Below are 16,601 nucleotides of genomic sequence, written 5' to 3'. Positions count from 1 at the left end.
ACAGTTGAAGCATGTTACGTAATTTGTAAATTAGACTGAATTGATAGATTTTGTTTCCTTATACATCCATGCGTTAAATATTAATATTAAATTATTTATACTGTTTAATTAACTACTAAATCACTACCCAATGCCAATTTAAGAGAATATTTAGTTGATAATTTATGATCAAGATGATGTGTTTGAATGTTTGAAATGTAGGCATTAGTGGTCTATCTTATAAAACTAATCGATTTTTTATTAAATTGAAAGCTTTTTAAGGTAAACCAGTTTGTTGGTGGCCATAATGGCCTGTATATCTAGTTAGTAGTAGTATTTATTTTCTATTTCTATATTTAGTTTATTTATTATTTCTCACTAGTTCACGTAGTTTCTTATGCATGACACTTTTTTTATTATTGCATGTTTAGTTGAAAAATCTCCAGTAGAACAGTTCCTAAGAGCTGAAAGAGTTTCAGTCAACAGTTATAAGAGTAAGTTTCACTTTTTATCATTTGGGTGTATTTTAGTGGCTTTGGTGAATGAATATTATCTAATTTATGTGTTTCGGTTAGTTTTTTGCTTATTTTTTTAGAAGTGCGAATTGGTGTTGATGTGAGTTTTTGTGTCGCTTTTATCTTTCGTTTAAAGATTTAGTGGGCAATTCCTTCGTAAATGCTATCATCATCATATCGGTGGCTTAAAGTATGTTCTCACAAGTGCGTAGAGTTAGATTTGTAAATGCTTATCTTCCATAAGTTGAACTATAGATTGTTTCCATTAAAATGTGTGTTTAGAAGCTCTCGGGATACCTACTAGCTCATGCCCTTTTGAGAATGAAATAATTTAATTTTTTTGTCATCATCAATTTGGTCATTGCTTTTCGAAATACATATATGTGCTTATAGGTTATTTAATTTGGAAAACTGCTGCCTAAAATTAAATGCTTAAAAATGTTAATACTTTTCAGGTTCTGAAGTACTAACAATCAATGCGCGTAATCCACAACAAACAAAAAGCAATTATCGCACAAACAGTCACGCTGGCTTTCCTAAGGGTACTTACTTAGCCCCGAATCCTGTGCACTTTCATTTAGTTCGCATATCAAATCAATGCTGTAAAATGCTACCTGCTATCAAAACCATGACCAAACGTGCTAGTAACGATGCACAATTTACCTTCCGAAATTACGTTGCAAGAGAACCATATGTTAATGAACGAAGTGTTGTGTCTCTCGCCCTTAAAGAAGCCCATTCAGTTGCTGTAGACATTTCTTTGGATACTTTAAAGGCATTCATTGCTCCGTTTGCTAAAGCGCTTCATTTTGGGGAAATCCCAATTTTAAACAACCAAACTAGTCAAACGTCTTATATGAATAACTTTAAAGTAGGTCATCGACTCAACGTTGAATATACACCGTTACAGGTCGACCACCAGTCGGATACTTTACATTTGGAGACAAATTCGGATTTATTTGAAAGGCAAATTTTGAAAGACTTACAGAATAACTTAGTTTCACAACTAAGTTATAGTAATGAGATTCGTGAACTAGAGAACAGCAATTTATGCGAAACTAAGGAATTTGACGAGGAGGACCAAATGGGAGCTTGTGAAGGTCTAGCGGAAATGTTAGTTGATTTACCTCCTGAGGGCAAGAGCCCTGAATTTTTGGAGGATAAGGCACAATTGCATAGTGAAACTGCATTTTCATCAAATCAAGCGATTGATGTAGAGGACGATCTTAAAAATGAAGACCCAGTGCCGCTAAGTGGACATCCTAATTTAAAAACTGGCGCAGAACACGCAGAAGGTTCTGTTGAGGATGAGGTGGTTGAAGTGACTGGAGCTCATTTACAGTTAAAAGATCCACAGCAACGAGTTTGTGAAGATGACACCGCACAGTCGTCGGAAACTGAAAGCGAACCAGATTCCCGTAAATGCAGAACATTTGCTGTGAATCAATGTGCAATAAGCGACAGCATTCCGGCAGAAAATATAAGCGACGAGCAAAAGTCTTCGGAAGTATCTTCAAGTATTTTCGATAGCGGATCTTTCGGAAGCACATTTGCCATAGACGATCCTCAGTTAAGTGAAAAGGATCAACAATGCTCTGAGTTCATTTCTTACGACGACCGGATTGAAAATGAGGATAAATTGACTTTTGCCTTGGAAGCGCCGTCTAGAACCGAAATTTTAAATGACGTTCCGGAAACAGGAAGCGATTTAGTTGAAAATGATCTGGAATGCCCACAAAATGCAACTAATGAACCGTCAGAAGAGCAATTATTTCAAACTGCTAATTCAACGTTTTTAACTAATTTCAAAGAAGATGAAACAACTCAATTAATGAATGAGTTCCTTAACGTCCAAATAGATGAAGGTGATGGAGGATATAAACTGGAACATAATGACTATGAAGTTGTTAAGGACCACACTAGCTTAGTTGCTGAAAGTGTCAAGTCTTTGGCTCAAAATGTGAAAGCGTGTGATAAACCCAATGTAGAAGATGGTGATGAGGCTTTGACGGCTAAGGAACTAAACCAGATATTAAATCGCAGACTTCAAGATCTTCATAACCCAACAGTTACTGATGAGCGTGTAGAAGATTCACCCATAACAATGAATGGATCAGTTCAATATGACGATGCTCGAATTCGACGACTGGCCTCGTTGATCATTGATCATGTGCTAGACCAAGGCTTTGAGAATAGCGATTTGGTGGTTTTTCCTGAACTTGTCCGCGATCCTTACGTTGCTAAACTAGTCACTAAATTGAAAATGCTGCACACCGAACTGTTTTCTCAAGCGCAAACCTCTGAGCAACGAAATGATTACAGGATTTCGCTTGCTAGCTGTGTTCTAAATCTGCTTTCGAATGATGAACGATTTTCATACGACGGTAGCTCTGATGATTACTTGGCTGTTTCGAACAAACTGTTTAGCATATCCGAGTATGTTTCCGAAGTTTTAGATTATTTCTTTGATGATATTGATAACGACGAGTTTTGCATTTTTTCTCGTGATTTGTCAGATGAAAGCATTGCCAAATCGACTCCAGATAAAAAATTAAGCTCATCAGTGAAGGAAGGAGATACGGATACTCAGTCCGATTCACCAATTCTTGATGGTACTGTGACGACTTTTAAGAAGGATTCTACATCTGCATCTGAAATACTTTGGATTTCAATCAGCCCGTCCGTTGCTCAGCCAGCGGCACCACGTTCGAAACGCCGTGTTATAAATGTAGATGAGATTCCTCTAAAACCGCCACCTGATCTAGCCTGTAGATGCCGTTTAAGTGAGAATTACCAGTGTGGACAGTCGGGTCTTGCAAATTCGCCTGAAAGATATTTTAGATCGTTGTCTCCTATCGGAGAGGAACCGCGGATTAATCTTTTCGATAGCCATCTATCTCCAACTCACGGCATTAGAAGCGACTCATCAGAAAGTCAATCTGATTTAGATTTAGCGAATGAGAGCGATCTTTGCACAGTCGGCTCTAACAGGAGCGACTCTGGTCATACCAAGTCCGAAAACAAGTTTCTATCTTCGACAAGCTCCCAGCGTGAAGTCAATATTGTTATTTCCAATGAAGTTAACTTTTTCCGCGCAAAATCGAATGTACAACGATTCGCTCATGGAAGACGCGTTGTTTTCACCACAGACGTAATGGTAACGAATCGCGAAGGAGACAAAGAGAACATTGCACCAAACAATTCAGGTGACTGGATGGGCTTCGAAAAGGCCAAATTTTAATTAATGTTTTTGTGTTAAGCTTAATATGTCTTACGTTCGTTTAAATAAAGTAAGTTTTTGTATTTGGGCATGATGTTTGGTTTGTTTTGTACATTACAAAAGGGAAAAAACAATATTTAGGTGGTTTACTGCAGTTTAACAGGTAAAGGACTTACTTACTAATAATAATCAAACCGTGCTTGGGATAAGTGTATTGATAGTCGCTTAAATAAACAGGGTTATTTTTTCAGTTATGATCTGTGCCTTCTTATATCGGAAACCTTTAATGATGCCGAAATAATTCATTGATTTATTCATTTCAGTTGTGTATTGCATTTCTAAGATGTAACTGTAAGGCCTAGATTGAAAAAGTCAGAAAACTACTCAATTTAAAATTTAAAATTCTGTAAAATCAATGAATTCTTTATGAACCAGTATTGTAGAAATTTTCGTATTCAAACAGTCGAAATATACAGTTAAAAAATAGTTTTCTTACAGTTTTGTAAATTTTTATCTTATAAGAGTTTAGCGAATAGCAAACTTTTTTATTGTCAAAAAATATTTAAAACCCTAAAATACATACAACCATAAAATATTATTTTTTTAACTGCACTCGAGGTTTGTAAAGAAATATGAATTTGTAAGTCAAGTAGCTTTTTTGGAAGTATTGAAAAATCGATCTACCGTCAAAAATTAGGGTTTGTCATTTTTCTAAAAATGATTAATACGTTACTCGGTAGCATATAAAAAAATGTATTAGTCTAATTTTAACAATAAACATTTATGGTTTTTGTTCATTAAATTAAAGATTCTAAATAACTAATTTTTAAATCTGATTAAGAATCAACCTTGTTTGTCAACCTGATTTTGAGAAAATTTCTACAGTACCATTGAGCCAAATTCCTGTTTTCTTAAAAATCTCGTGAACAACTAAAAAAAAATAATTTTTTACGGGTTGCCTTTTAGGTTTTAGAGAATGCACCACCATGGCAAATATTTTGTGGCTAATATTCGTTTGGTAAGACACGATTACTTTAAATATGAACTTTTCCATTCTATATATTTTAGTTTTATTTTACTTGTTTAAACCTTTTTAATTCAATTGTTAGAGGTATGGACGATGCATTTATCCCAAAAGTACTTTTACATTTATTCACATTTCTAATTAATTAACTACAAAATATTAATAATTTTTGTGTTGTAGGTGAAAATACAGTAAATGGAGATCAATCAGATGCTCATATGAGCACTTTGTCCCAGAGTAGCAAAGAGGTAAGTTTTTCACTCTTATTTGATCTAATTGTATTTCAATTTTTCTTTCTAACGTCTGTATCATTATTGCCATTCGATTTTTATGTTGTTAAATATCTACTAGGTATAAAAAAATACATTTTCTAGGATCGCTCTATATCTGAGGGATCTCCGAAGAAAGACAAGAAGAAAAAGAAAGGCCTGCGAACTCCATCATTCCTGAAGAAGAAAAAGGAGAAGAAATAACATGCATCAGGCAAGTGTAATGTTTTTTTGCCATATTTTTGTTTAATTTTCATATTCAATGTTTATTAATTATTTTTTTATTAATCGACTAATATAAATAATGCTGTTTCGGGCACTAAATAAATAAAGGTAAAATATTAATGGATGTGGATTGATATTATGGATTAAAGTTGTTCGAAAGAATGTCCGAATATTGGGACAATAATTTGAGCGCGATCTCCGGCTGTAGAACATTGTTTAAATAATTAAAGAAAGTGCAAAAAACCGTTTTTTTGCGCATAACTTTTCAACCGTTGATGATATTCTATTTAATACTTGAAAAAAAGTTTAATACTTTCAAGTATTAAAAGTAAAAGTATTAAAAATACCTACAATAATAAGATGTAATAATACAAACTAAATAAAAAAAAGAGAAAGTTTTTGTTCATTGCTGTTTGTTATTATTTAATACTTAATAATAAAGGCTCTGGTCAGATTCTAAATACGTTTTTTTGAGACATCGGAGCGACTTATCTTAGGCTGTATTTTACTCCTAAAAAGTTATACTACAACTTACAATAAATGGAAATTTGATTAATGAAGGATGAGATGTTCAAACATTAAGTTGAAAATCAGGAAGTTTGCTCGGACGTGATAGACGTAGCAGTATTAATTTTTAACTTAATGTTTAAACAATTTACCATTCAGTAATAAAACTTTCCTTTATTGTACGTTGTAATATAACTCTTTGCAGCCTCAAAGAAGTCTCTCCGACGTCTGAAGAAAAAACCTATTGAGATTCTGGGAAGAGCGCTTTTTACATAACAAATAGGAATGAACAATAACAAAATTTATAACACTTATAAATTATACAAAAACCTACAAAAAAGTTATAGTGAGATTTTTTCAAAACAAAATTTAATTAAAAACAATTTAAAAAAGGTAAAATCGGTGATTTTTTTTCATTTTTTGAAATAAACGGATTTTAATTTAGTTTATCTCATATTGTAGATATTTTTAATACTTGAAAAAATGTATTAAACTATTTTAAAAAGCATCAGCGGTTCTAAAGTTATGTGCAAAAAAACGGGTTTTCGCACTTTCTAATTATTTAAACTGTTCCACAGTAGGAAATCGCGCTCAAACTATTGTCCGAATATTCTGACATACTTCTAATAATCTTTTACCTTTATCTATTTAGTACCCGGAAAAAATCTAATCCGACTGGACTATAAGGACTATATGGAAAATGCTGATAAAAAATTTTTGTAATTTCTAGACCAACTGCCGAAGACGTAATATAATTAATTCTAAAAAATCGCCTCCTCCATCGAGACTGCCAGCGACATATTTCGTTCACTTTTACTTAGTATGTAGCGCGCAGCAGCTAAATCTTTTGCACTAAAACGTGTCGATAGCGGACTGCAATGGTCTAATTTGTTTAGGATGAATAGTTTATAATATATTATTTTATTTTAGCTTTAATTGTACAGGAAACCACAGTTTTTAATTTGTAACTTACCAAGCAAAATAAACAATTTTATTGTGTGCAGTTGAGAGCGTACGAACTAGAACTCTGTATGAAATGAACCCAATCTTATATTGTACTCCTATTATAATATTACAGAATTGTGTTTTATTGGTGCTAGATCCGAGGTGTAATAAAATGGTAAAGTAATTGTTCAATTGTTAGTCAAGCGATCTTCTCCTTTTCATCTTGTATTTAACGGGCGTAAAATGTAGCAAACGTCGCGCTTACAAAGTTATCACGTTATATCTTATTAACATATTCCTAAAGTGCTTAAATATGCTTTACGAATTTATGAGGCAAAATATATACATATATGTTTTTTGTCAATTGCATTCCATTATACATCACATGCATCACATTACATTATAGGATACATATAAATTATATTCAACTTTGTTTGGTGCATAGGAAAGACCTGCCAACATTCCATTATTGTATTTAACTTAAATTGCATTTAGCTGTAGCCTTTCAAAATATTGCGTTTTATTTTTAAAGACAATATATCTCGACCCCAATGGACGATATTTCAGAGTTGATTTTACTTTTCCTCAAAGCTGCATTGGCTAGTGATCGTGATTTTTTATATGAAATTATTATAAATATGTGAAAAAGAAGAATTATTTACTGCAACTATGTATATTGAGCGCTATACTATTCAATGAACTGTTGAATGAGCTTCAGGCTTTTGATAAAACATTGCGATGCGGAAAGAAATTATGATATAACTTAATTAGGGAAAGTGAAAGATTATCGGTTAAGGTTTTCGTACGTAGTTCTAGTTAATAGTTCCGTGCTTGCTAAACTGCTGTTTTAATTAGACTCAATACGGGCTGCTGATAAATTTTATATAATAGTTTCTCTAATATTTAAGCTCCTAATTAATATTTTCTATTTTTCTATTAGATTTAGTAATTTGTTTGATATTAAGTACTAATTGAACGCTTTAAGAGTAAGGCGGTTTAGAGCTGACGGTACCTCCAGTGCATCCGTTACAATTCAGTTGTTTATTCTGTGCAATATATTTATTAGTTTTCGGGCGTCTCTATTTTTGGATGACTATTTGTGTTGTTATGACACTCTTTTTAATCAATATATTGGTAGCTGTGTTATTATATGTAGTGAAAACGTCGATAATACAATAAATAGTTCGATGTTCCGCAGTCCATAATGCAAATTTTACCAAAAATAGAAACTTATTAAATTGTAGTCAAGATTAAACGCATGTATTTTCTCATAAACGATTTATTCATGTAAAAATTGCATCGCTTCCACAACTATAGTATGATTTGCTGATACATTGTAAGTTTGTTCGAAAAGTGATGTGTGCAAATAAAATACACAATAATTGTTATTGCCATAATTTTATATATTTCCGATATACACGCTCTTTTTTGCATTGGGTGAGGGATTTAACACTATATGTTTTGTTTATATTTTTCGACTGTGTTTAATGTTTTGCACAAAAAGTACTCGTTTTATATAGATATTTTGTTTTCTTGAAATTTATTAAATAAATAGCTTTTTCTTCGAAACTATTGCGTATTACTTGCATTCCTTTGGTCCCTTCACAAGCCAAAACATTGCATCATATGATCAAAGGATATAAAATAGATTATTCATTGCGTTGTGGGAGTTGCCGCTTTGAACATAAAAATGTATTAAAGGACCTCTTAAAAATAATAGACTTGGCTTTATTTATTTGATTAAATTCGCAGTTGTCGAATGTCGAATGTAATTTATTTTTTATTTTTATCTGCCTATCTTTATGACTAAGATTCAGTACTGTATAAGGTAGGGATAGTCGATCTCTAACGTAACCGCTAAAGTAACAGTGTTTCATACGTGTAACCTGCAACCTCAGTTACACTGCCAATTTAACCGTTTTTTTTGGAACCGTCTCATAAACCGGATAAAGTGGTTCGTGCCAGCGTACTAGCACAGAACCGATGCGGCACCGTCGAGCCATCTATCCAGTTGCAGCAGTTTCAGTAACAATTTGTCAATCTTTCGTCTATAAGAATTAGTGTTCAGTTCTTCAGGAACCATAATCGGTCAGATCAGCGAAATATGGTTTAGTTTCGGTTATGTCATAATTCGGCATTTTTAGTCTATAAGTATTACTGTTAATATATGTTATTTAATGTTATTGTAAATAATTCAAATGCTAATACCAAAATACCACCTGTGGTGCCCGATCAATCAATCGGAGGAAGTTCAGTTAAAAGATAGAAAAGAAGATTATTCAATTTTTCAAGATTTTGACAATTTTTTTTCATAACAAAAAACGCCGGTTATTAGTACTTCTGTTCCATGCGATATATTACTTTTCCAAGCGTGTAGCTATAAACTAGCGATGAACTAGATTTAGTAAAAAGCATACGCAAAAAATGTTCTTAATTATTAATTCATTTTTAAATAAATATTAGCTTTTTAAAGATTTTTTTTCGTCTTTAGAATATATTATTTTTAGTTTACCAATGCAAAAGAATTATTTTTTAATAAACTAAATCATTATTTATCATCGCTATTTCTACCGTCATCATAAATGCGAATTTTTAATGAAAAATTTAAAAAGGAACATGTTACTTCTGGAATTGAAATGTTGGAACCTAATACCAAAGTGACTGCAACGTTGTAACCGGTCCCAGAAAAATGACTAAAAAATAAATAAAATAAAAATCTTAATTGGAGTTTTACTAATATATTATGTTACAAGAGTTAACGCTTGATTTTAGGAAATATTTTTTGCTCGTTGATTGATTGTCTTTTTTATTTAATCGAATATTCTCCAATCAGTAATAATTAATTCAGCAAGCTCTTGGGTGTTTGATTAGTAATTCAGCGGATTAGCTTAATTTTATCACGAAATTGAGCTGCTAGAGTTATTAATATTTGCAAACCTTGTAAAATATCCCGTTTTATTGCATTAAACGTTCTAATTTGCATGGATATTTTCACATGTAACAGCATGGTAAATATTTCCAATTAATACCAATTCTTCTGTATTAATGGAATTCAATTTTGTCGGCTGTTGAGTTCAAAGTATTATTTTTTTTATCGGAAGTTCTGTCTGACGCAAAAATAGTATACAAATATTCCTGCTGATAGTAAATTAATTAATAGTAGTCGATACATTTTTGAAAATGTTTTATTGTTTGATAATTTAAGTTGCAGCTAAAAAATATCACAGTTTTATCACTGAATCCATAATAATTCCATTGCTTACTCTAAGCAAGAACGATTTAAGCGGAACGAACTCCGAACGAAGTACAATCAAAAATACTTATTTTCACAATCATACATTAATTTCGTTATGCGTTAGTAGCTTAATCCATTTTAGTTTGCAGTGTACTGCTAATATCTAGGATATGAACACTTTTCAAGAACCAGAAAACACCCGATATCAAGAAAAAAACTTCGGCTAGCAGTAAAGTGGTATAGTCGATGTCTGGAAATTGCAATCGTTGAATGGCCGTTACGAGAATCATGCATCTGAGCACTTCGTAAATAGGAGCGAATTTGTGATTTTCGAAAAGAAGTCCTATGTTGGTCAGAGAAGCGATGATGTAAGAGACAAAGGCCAAAACCGAAACAGGACTTAAAGACTGAAAAGAAAAATAAATTGATTAATTCAAAGTATTGTCGCTATAAAGATGATTTTTCTGAGAGAAATGATTTATTCAATCCGGGTTCGAGATATCATCTTTTAAGCAATGTAGTGGAATTAAAGTTGAAGCATTTTTGAGTTTACCCTAAATAGTGGCAAAGCAAATATTTGCAAAAATCTTGCAAACATTCACAATTTTTTTTGATCTAATTGGTTTTTTATTACTTCATGAAAGGAGAAATCATAATAGTACGCAAAGCAAAGTAATAATTCTTTTATTACAATTATTCTCTTATTATATCGAGATTATTGTTTATCATTGCAGTTTTACAATAAAATCTCAATTAGTCTCAAATTAAAATTACACTTTTTGCGAGCTTAGATACTTAGGATTATTTATTACCAGATAACAACAAACTTATTAGTTCGTTTGATTCTAGCTTTGAATCTAATACCTATTGGTTTTCCAAATATCTACTTAAATATTCAGCTCAAACCTTGTGACAGAAAAATTTCGTGTGAATGAAAATATTTTTATTACATTAAACTTTTCTTACCAGGTGCCTAAGTGCCAATTGATGAAAACCATATACCATCACAGCGAAATGGATGAGAAGATACAGGTTGCACCATAAGGGAATTTTCACGTTGTACTTTTCTCTTTTAACTACCTGAAAAACGAAATTTACACATTTTAATCAGGCTCAATGTTTGATTGATATAATTGTACTCTCAGAATTAATTAATTCATTTTCGCTTTCTAAATTTTTTATTCTGGGTTTCAGTCATAAATGCTTTGACCGGAAACATCTGCGTCAACATTGTGTAACATTATTGTTGAGTATGTAGAAACTTTATAATCGGAAATTACATTATATTATTTTTATATCGAGAAATGTATTTTTTTGTTATTATTTTGCTTTTGCCCAGCGTTTGTCGATATATTTAACAAAAAAATCATTTGAAAATATTTTCAACAAAAGATATTACCTTTATTTTATCCTCCTCAAGACCCAATCTGGGTTTACCAGGCTGCCAGCTTGGTCCATAAAAAATGGCAGCTAATTTATGTTTCCAGGAACTCATAGCTTGGAGCTTCTGGATCACATACTTTGTGTAGAATGTCTGAAAGAAATATAAATTAAAAGTGACAACAAAAGCGAAATGATGTGGTCCAAACAAGTAAGAAGCTGAGGACATTAAACGGAATACCGAAAATTAACTAAAAAAAAGTCTTACCTGAAGATGTGTTGGATTAAAAGACGGTTGGTTATAAACCAGACCATAAATAATTTCTTCGCCTTTGCGCTCTTTGGCAAAAGTTCCAAATATTCGATCCCAAATGATCAAAACCCCTCCGTAGTTTGTGTCCAAGCAGTAAATATTGCTTCCTATAATTAAAAACCCACCGTTATTTATGTAATAACATGCCCTTCAATAAATATTTAATTCAGAAGGTTTTTAGATAGTCTTTATTAGAAGAAAATAATTAGAGAAAATTAGCTATGTGCTTACCATGGTGCACTCTATGATGATTTGGAGTGTTGAAAATCCATTCCAAAGGTCCCAACGTTTGAACGGTTTCCGTATGGATCCAGAACTGATACAGTAAGTTGAAATATTGATGTGTAACAAACTGCGATGGCGGAATGATAAAAGCCAGTGGTAAGTAAAACGACTGAAATTAGAAGTGTGGTTTTACTCATAAGGTTTTCACCATCTAATATAATTCGCATTTTTTTTTAAACTGAACCAAGCAGAATTTTAACTAAATATTTGCATTCTTCATACATTTTCTATTAATATATTTAAGGATTCGTAGGGGTGATTCAAAAGTTTCAAGTAACTGCTTTTTCTGACCTGACTCGACTAATGTATAATTATTAAACAAATATTTTTTACATATTTTCTTAATTTCATTTCTATTTACAAAAGTATGAAATTTCACTTACAAAGCCACACCATCCTTGTAGAGCCGATTGCCTTAAACCAACCGCTAGATTGTAATCTTCGGAACTGTGATGTACTTGATGTTGAGCCCATAAAATGTGAATTTCTAAAAATTTATTAAATATTTTCTACGATATTTTCTAGTTTGAGTGGGAAAATTATTTATATGCACACTTATTCACGCGACAATATTTTTCATGTTTTTTTTATGTTGAAGCGAGCTAAGGACCTTTTTTTAAGGAAGGAGCAAGTTACGAGTGTATGAAATATATTTGATTACAAAGCGAAAAACTGTTTTTATTCATCTCTGCTATAGCATTATAATTTATGAATGCTAAACTTACCATGACATGCTCTATGAACCCAATAGTAACAAAAATCGACTCCAATTGCCGCCAGATACCAAGTAAAAGGTAGGTCCCAAGATAAATCACAGATACGAAAATGTTGATAAAGGTACAAATAAATGTAGCTTTCTGAGCCTCTAAATAGTAGCCTGAAACATCAAATGATACAATCAGCGTTGCTATTTTTGTTATTGCATTTTTGCGTAATTTATTTGAACTGAAAAGTATTTACCGTCCACATTCCTGGAAAAGACCATGCGATAAACTAGTAATACTGTCATTTAGTCTCGCGGTTGGTTTTTTCTCAATCCATAAAAGAATGTTTTCTACAACCATAAATAGTAGAAAATAGGGCCAGGCCTGGAAAAAAAATTCTTCTAATTTAAAATTGCAAAATAACATTTGTTTACACATAAACTCCCTAGTATAATACTTACACTGTAAAATAATTTGGGAACATCCTCCGGACGTTCGTATGAAGTCTCTGCTGGATTAACAATGTAAAACATTTGGGCCAGACCTTTAACGAGTTTCCTAAAAGTGTCTGGAAACTCGACTGGATCCACCATAGTGTTTTGATTGCTCAAACTGACCAAGACTGTAGTAATAACTTTGTACTCACTCGAATTCGTAGAATTTGCGACTAAGGCCATTTCAAACTCTAAGTAAATCGCTCTCGTTTAAACTTGTGATATTTCAAGTGAACCTTTCTTTTATCGTTAGAAAACCGAACAAACCATTCATAGATTGGCTAAGGGCCAAAACGGTCTAAAAATAAGATCAAAACACTCTTGAAATCGAACTGACAACGGTTGCTGATTGCTCGAAAGAATTGGAAGATTAAGCGCACCGGCAAATTTATATATTTATTTCACCTGATGTAAACACTTACGTTTTTTACAGGAAGAGTGGGGATTTAAACTTATTTATTGTTAATATGGTTTACGGATTAATTGTTTGCTTCGCTATTTTACTCCAAACAATTAATTTTATTTATTGAGAATATAATTGTTGCGGTGAGATAAAAAAACTTTGGATAAAATATGCGAACTGCTATATCGCGGTTTGGCTGGCCGTTATGAATCATTAAAATTCAAATAATTGTTGCGGTGAAATTGAAACATTTAAAAACTAGAGAGTTGAATACAGTTACCAAACAATGCAACTGATGACTTTGGGATTTCATGTTTAAAATCAAAATATTTTATTTTTCTGCAAAGAATCTTTTTTGGATTGATTTTGTCTTAAATGCCTGCCTTTCAACACAAACAAAATTTGTGGACGTGTTTTGGATCGCAAATTTTGAGAACCTCAAATACACTGACGCTTGCTGATTAAATGGGTGATAATTGTAAAAGTAAAGTAGCTGACAAAGGATACATTAAAAGTATCCAAAATTGCCTTTTTTGGTCAATATATGACAAACATTTGAAAGTTAGTTGATTTTTTAATATAAAAGGCGATTTTACACTTCACTGATTCACATCTACGAGTACGTTTTGTATTTGTATTTAAATATTTTGTATTTTCTATAATTTTTTTGAAAATAATAGAATTGTTTGATAACTATATTTACTACAGCAAATACATGATTACAAACAGTTTTTTTATTCAAAACGTCGTATTATTATTACATTATAAATTGGAATAAATGAATACAAAAATGAAAATCAATATTCCACTGACCATAGCAAAACTCTTTGTATTATGAAAATTGTCCAATGACTTGAAGATAAACAATTGTATTTATTGAAATATCGCTGTTAGCGTAGCAATATAGCGTAGCAAGTATATATTGATCTTTGAATGCTATAAGTGAGGGTGTGGTTAGTTTCTAAATTTAAAATGCTACTTATAAAAACTAAAAATTTTGCACATTCACATTTCAGGTGAGTAATTTTTATCAGTTTAGCTCATTCATCAATTTAGCTCATTTATAGAGGAAAAACAGAAAACTTATACAGAAATGTGTTTGAATTTGTTTGCCCAAGAAGTGTTAAATTTTCTGTGATGTGAAAAATCCTCAAAATAAATAAATTGAACAATATCGAACTGCAGTTGAAATCCATCGCATGCATCTCCGCATTCTCGAAGAAATTAGAACGCGTCTTCACTAGACTCGAAATAATTCGAAGAAAAAAGTGGATCTATAATGTCATCTGAAGCGGGGCCGCTCCTTCGGAAACCAATGATTTTGCAGATTTGAATGTAAATCGCCACATAGATTATTTATAAGATATGATAATAAGATCAGCCGATGCAAATTAATTTGGAGCAACAATATGATCGATTACATCAGTGCCATTTTTGGAATGTTAATGCGTTTTTTGGTGTAGCCGTGTTATAATGCAATCGGTTCAATTTGCTCGTCAGACAATGTGCTGAAATTACGTCTTGCTCAATTACATTTCAAGTGCGACATCGCTTAGCAGTCAACATGTTTACCTGTAATTTTCAGCATTGTTTCACTTCACACATTTACGAGAATTATATGTAGAGGTCAATAACAGTGAAGTGATATGTATTAAATACACGTGGTAAATTAATGTTTTTTGTATAATGAAAAAATGATTAGACTTGTTTCAACAATTTTTCTACATTTCAATATCAAATCAAATATTTCTACATTTCAATGTAGAATACATTTATTTATGAAGAAGCAAGTTGTGGAGTCTGTGGTTATTCTGCATCCAAAACTGAATTTTAATGTAATTATACATATAGGGAGAAATCAACAGTAGAAGAAACTCGAAACGTTGCAGACTATTTGAAAACCTTTCCATAAAAATATGAAAAGCTGTCAAAAATGCAGCGAATGAATGCAGTGATATTTCTGAATGCAGCAGCAACGAACACAAAAATAAGGAATTATTATATAAATTAAAAAATAATTGAATAAAAACCGTCTCCTGCAGCTAATGGAGAAACGCTGAATTTGTATAAATATAAATAAAGACACATCACAACATAGAAAAAGTAAACGATAGCTGAATGTAAGGTGCAAAATTTTGAGCAAATAATTGTGAAATTTAATATATTATGACGCGAAGTTAGTTTAAGCGCAACAAATTTGTTAAGGAATTTTTAAATTACCTTTAAAAAACATTTAGCTTGGACGTATCCAGTTTCATTTAGTTTCCTTTTACATTTTCCCTCCAACTAAATTAAAACGGACTTTTATTTACCCATTACTAGACTTTCACTTTCTAACTAGACGCTAATCTTCATAATCCACTTTGCATAAATATGTGCTCTTATTATGAACCGTTTGTATTAAAAATATACTGCATACAGCAAACGAATTTCTGATAGTTAAATGAGAATTTGTCCTGGTGTGGCGATACGTTTTGATGAAAGGAAGTAGTTTACCTAAAAATAAATTTCAAAAAATTACACAAACAAACTTTTTTAAACTAAGTATCTTTCAGTTCATACCAAAGAATACTTTTTGGTTGTGGTTTTTCCTTGACTTCAAGACATTAATAATTAATTTGACTTTGCCATACAATTATAGGCCAGCTTTCTAATTATTAGTTAAAGATTTTTTTTACATTACATCTCTTCATGTTCTTTAATTAAATCGGCGTTCTGTTAAGCCCTTAACCGCCCAGGTGCCAAGCGGTCTAAAGGTAATACTTTTCTAAGTTGCCTTCATTCTTTTATCATTATTATAACTGAGCTGCTTTAAAATTCACAAATAGATCCGGTATGTCAGGACAATGAAAGTTTAAGTAAGGATTACATTAATTATTTGATATTATAACGCAGGCCGGTTGATTGAAGGGGAATATTTCTAGTGGTAAAAACTGTTCATTGAACTAGTTCATACAGATTTGTTAATCAATATAAATGACCTTTCCGGTTTCATATATTTTTGAATGGTTTAGCCGAAAAGTAAGTCATTATGATATAGCACTAATGTTCTAATTTTAACTAATATGTTCTACATTATAAGAGGTAAAATCCAACATTACAC

At 31.8% G+C, this 16,601-nt stretch overlaps 2 protein-coding genes across 5 annotated transcripts in view; one reads left to right on the top strand and one right to left on the bottom strand.

Annotated features, from left to right (window-relative positions):
* The window catches only part of LOC109540940 (protein hu-li tai shao), a gene marked incomplete at its 3' end in the record, with an annotated part of 43,453 nt that overhangs the window by 21,841 nt on the left and 5,011 nt on the right, over positions 1–16,601 (top strand).
* On the bottom strand, positions 9,407–14,344 carry LOC109540951 (alkylglycerol monooxygenase). Of its 3 annotated transcripts, none has more exons than XM_048670726.1 (9): positions 13,063–14,344; positions 12,858–12,985; positions 12,623–12,774; positions 12,281–12,384; positions 11,844–12,006; positions 11,568–11,719; positions 11,319–11,453; positions 10,886–10,999; positions 9,407–10,326 (listed from the first exon to the last, which is right to left on the bottom strand). In XM_048670726.1, exons 1-9 carry the CDS (start codon positions 13,276–13,278, stop codon positions 10,048–10,050), a joined length of 1,443 nt encoding a protein of 480 aa, XP_048526683.1. In that variant the 5' UTR covers positions 13,279–14,344; the 3' UTR covers positions 9,407–10,047. The 3 variants fall into 3 exon arrangements, with proteins under 3 accessions (XP_048526683.1, XP_048526684.1, XP_048526685.1); XM_048670727.1 differs by having other exon boundaries at positions 12,858–13,002; positions 13,063–13,143; XM_048670728.1 differs by lacking the exon at positions 9,407–10,326 and adding an exon at positions 10,588–10,825.

Source organism: Dendroctonus ponderosae, unplaced genomic scaffold (genome assembly GCF_020466585.1).
Source record: "Dendroctonus ponderosae isolate FM_Combo_2020 unplaced genomic scaffold, Dpon_F_20191213v2 Dpon_F_20191213_1, whole genome shotgun sequence".
In the NCBI taxonomy this organism is placed as follows: Eukaryota; Metazoa; Arthropoda; class Insecta; order Coleoptera; family Curculionidae; genus Dendroctonus; species Dendroctonus ponderosae.
Note: the sequence above shows the minus strand (reverse complement) of the source record. Positions and strands in the feature narration are given on the sequence as shown.